This window comes from Triticum aestivum, chromosome 2D, assembly GCF_018294505.1.
Source record: "Triticum aestivum cultivar Chinese Spring chromosome 2D, IWGSC CS RefSeq v2.1, whole genome shotgun sequence".
NCBI lineage: Eukaryota > Viridiplantae > Streptophyta > Magnoliopsida > Poales > Poaceae > Triticum > Triticum aestivum.
The window spans coordinates 183,737,946-183,741,471 of NC_057799.1; the positions used below are offsets into that span (position 1 = coordinate 183,737,946).

General features: G+C 47.2%; 1 protein-coding gene across 1 annotated transcript; it reads left to right on the forward strand.

Moving 5' to 3' along the window:
• The first annotated feature begins 2,175 nt into the window (after positions 1-2,175).
• Positions 2,176-2,710, forward strand: LOC123049145 (uncharacterized). The gene has a single exon (XM_044472131.1). The coding sequence runs from the start codon at positions 2,267-2,269 to the stop codon at positions 2,612-2,614; it is 348 nt and encodes a 115-aa protein (XP_044328066.1). The 5' UTR covers positions 2,176-2,266; the 3' UTR covers positions 2,615-2,710.
• Positions 2,711-3,526: the final 816 nt, after the last annotated feature.

Consider the following 3,526-nt stretch of genomic DNA (forward strand, 5'->3'; position numbering starts at 1 on the left):
ATCCTCTAATATTCGCGCCGGAAATAGGAAGAGGGCTAGACGATAATTCCAACTATGGCTGGTCAGACACAAACCTCACAACTTCCCCACGGAGAAAAAGAAAAAATGTCGCAATGTCATTCCCTCCGTATGTAGAAATGATATTGTTTATAGCAATGAAACCTCCGCTCCCATGCAGGTTATTTACTGTTGTACGCACTGACTTCATCTGTGATTTTGCACCGCAACAAACAGAGTACCGACCGTTATTTACGACAGTGCGTATGTGGTTAGAGTGGATGACCAGGGAGTTTATTACCCAACATGAGTGACAACATAATCCCTGGATCAGACCACCACCTCCATCGAAATATGCATAGTGCCGATCTTATATGACTTTACTCTTGTCATTGTGTCCTTATTTTGAGTTGTCAGATTGTTGATTTTGGCTTTGTGCATTCTTATTTTGCGTTACTTTGTATAGCTTGATGCTATTAATAAAAAAGAAAAATAACATTTTCATAATTTCCTAGTATAGGTTCAGCCCAACTTTCAACAACCTCATTCCAAACTGAGATTTGTCCATATCTCCCCACCAATGATACCACTCGGAGTAGGGCGTGGCTAGAAATCAGTCAGCTGCAAATTTTGTTTGAGGTCAGTCGATTCTTGAACCGTTGGATGCGAAATCAATGGCACACGATCTTTCTTCAACCTCCCGACGCATCTCCTTCCTTGAGCCGCCAGCCACCACTAGCCTAACCGTCGGCCCCGCCGCCCGCCCGCGCCGCCTCGCCACCCCGCCCTCCCCGAAACCACTCCCCACCGCCGGTCCTCCGCTGCCCCGGCCATCCCTCTATGGCCCCCCTTGCTGAGCTTTTTCTCCGGCAAATGCCCACACCACCGCCCCACCGCCGCCCCCACCACCGCCGTCCACCACCGCCACCACCCTGAACCCTAAGATAGATACTGGGGTGGTGACGGCGAGCCCCTTCCTTCTCTTCGGCGAGGCCCTCCCTTCTCCTTCCTTCTTTCAAAATTCGAATTCGAATCGGCTGACTGATGTGTAGCTAAACTACTCGGAGTACATCGGTAAACAACACATTGTACACTTTCTCGGAGATGCAGCAGCAACGTCATGCTCCCTTTGAGTTTAGTTTTGTACCCAATCCAGAAACGGTAATTGGTTATGGTTCCTAGGTGCATATGCATCCATTGTCTAAATACACATTTTAAAAAGTTGAAAAATTCCGAACAAAAATCCTGCGTGTATATCCGGACATTCTATGTGCGTGCACAAAGTTTTCGATGAAAAACGAGGTTTTTGTGGCTTGTGTAAAAAAGACAATTGCTGATGCTTCATTATAACTATTCACGAGGCATTTCTTTATCTTTTTTACACAAGCCACAAAAAACGTCGTTTTTCATCGAAACTTTGTGCACGAACATAGAATGTCCGGATATACCCGCGGGATTTTTGTTTCGAATTTTTCAACTTTTCAAAATGTGTGTTTAGACAATGGGTGCATATGCACCTAGGAGCCAAAACACCGCTAATTGGCTATGGCTCCTAGGTGCATATGCACCCATTGTCTAAATACACATTTTGAAAAGTTGAAAAATTCCGAACAAAAATCCCGCGGGTATATCCGAACATTCTATGTGCGTGCACAAAGTTTTCGATGATACCTTCAAACGGCATTTCCCCCAGCAGCCATGTCAGAGCTCCAGGTCTGCAAGCTGGGGTTTCAGATCACCTTCCAAGAACCTGCCCCCAAAACCATGTCAACAAACTGCGGAACACAAGGCCCTGCACCTGCATGCTGCTCCGTCCAAGACCTCCCCTTCTCTTCTCCCTGGATGCAGCTGTAAGCTGACTTGCCCGCATGCTGACTTTTTCTGCAACATTCAGAGAGATTCTCCATCCAGAATTCCAGATGTCAGTTGCTCATCGCACCCACGCCCAATGATTCCTAGAACAGCAGAACTCACCACCCTCCAATCATTTTCTAAGAGCCACCAGCCACGCGACTGACATTTCCCCCCAGCAAATCAAGATCCGTAAAGAGTGGGCGCGCGCATGCACGCGAGTCACAAATATCAAACTGAACTGAACCGGAGAACGGCACAGCCAGGCCGTCTCCTATATAAGAGCCCCTCCTGGCCGTCATCTTCTGCACATCAACACCAAGGCAAGCACCAAGTCTACTCCTCCGCAGCTAGCTCTAGCTTTAGCTTCTTCCATCTCCTACATACAGATCCATTCCGTGGATCGATCTCTCCAACGATGCCTCGGCTGCTCCTCTTGTGCCTGGTGTCTAGCCATTTCGCGGTGACCGCCGTCATGGCGCGGCAGTTCCCCGTCTTCCTCGTCGACGGCGGCGCCATGGCAGCAGACGCTCCGTCTGCTTCTGCTTCCGACGCTTCGCGTCTGCATAGGCACTCCCTTTTGGAGTCCAGGTTCGCAGGGTCGCCGATGGGCTCGTCTGACCACGGACTACGGCACGGCCCCTTCGACAGGCACTTCGCCGGGGGCAAGATCATACTCGGCGGCCTCGCGGTGGCGATCATCGCCGCGGTCTTCTGCTACATCCGCATCACCAGGGCCAAGAAGATCGTCGAGCCAAAAACTTAGACTTCTTTCTCTTCCCTGGTTAATATCATACCTTGAACACTTCTTTTTCGTCTTTCTTTGTAGCGAGGACATGACATGGGGGAAAAAACAAATGTAACCCACGTAGATTTGTTGTAACATGCAAAGAACAGTTAATTACTGGCGATGACTGATGACACAGCGTGATTCGTCTCCTTTCTTGCAGGTCCAGTGTGCTGTATAGGCCTTGCTTTAAATCCTTTTTCATACCCTGATGTCTGGAATCATGGTGTGCTTGAATTAAATGCATGAGTGAATGATGCATGTCAAGTTATTATCATTGCATGGTTAAGTAGTAGTAGTACTCTTTGGGTTGAGTACTTTATAAAGGGCCTATAGTTGGACGGTGATGAGTTGCCGTCCTAGTAGAACCTAAAAGATATGTTGCTTCTGATCTAGAAGTTAATGCAGGCATGTGATCTTTTTATCAGTTGCCCCTGAAAAATTAGCTATCTATTAGAAAACCCTAAACTTCAGCTAAACCCGGTTTAAATATTAATACTAGTAATTTGAACTCCGTTTATCAGAAGCATTTGGAGTATTTGTCTAAGAAACTAGCAAATCAGATTTGTGTCTGCTATTATCTAACTTTGCTCCATTATAGGCAGATAGCACCACTTAATTATCAGTAAGGAAAAGGTGGCACCAGAGTTGCAGGATCTGGATGGAGTACCACACATCGATCTGTTCAGCTACAACATGTGCAATAATTCTAGACCAAAACTGCTCTACGTACGATGATTTTCCCATCCGACCCGTACGACCAGAGAGCAACGATCTCTAACTACTATGGCCCACAAACTGAATTATGTATGATTTGGCTCTAATCGTACAGTGTTGGACAGGCAGTCTGTCGTACGTATAGCAAGGTCGATTCTAGACAACTAACCCACC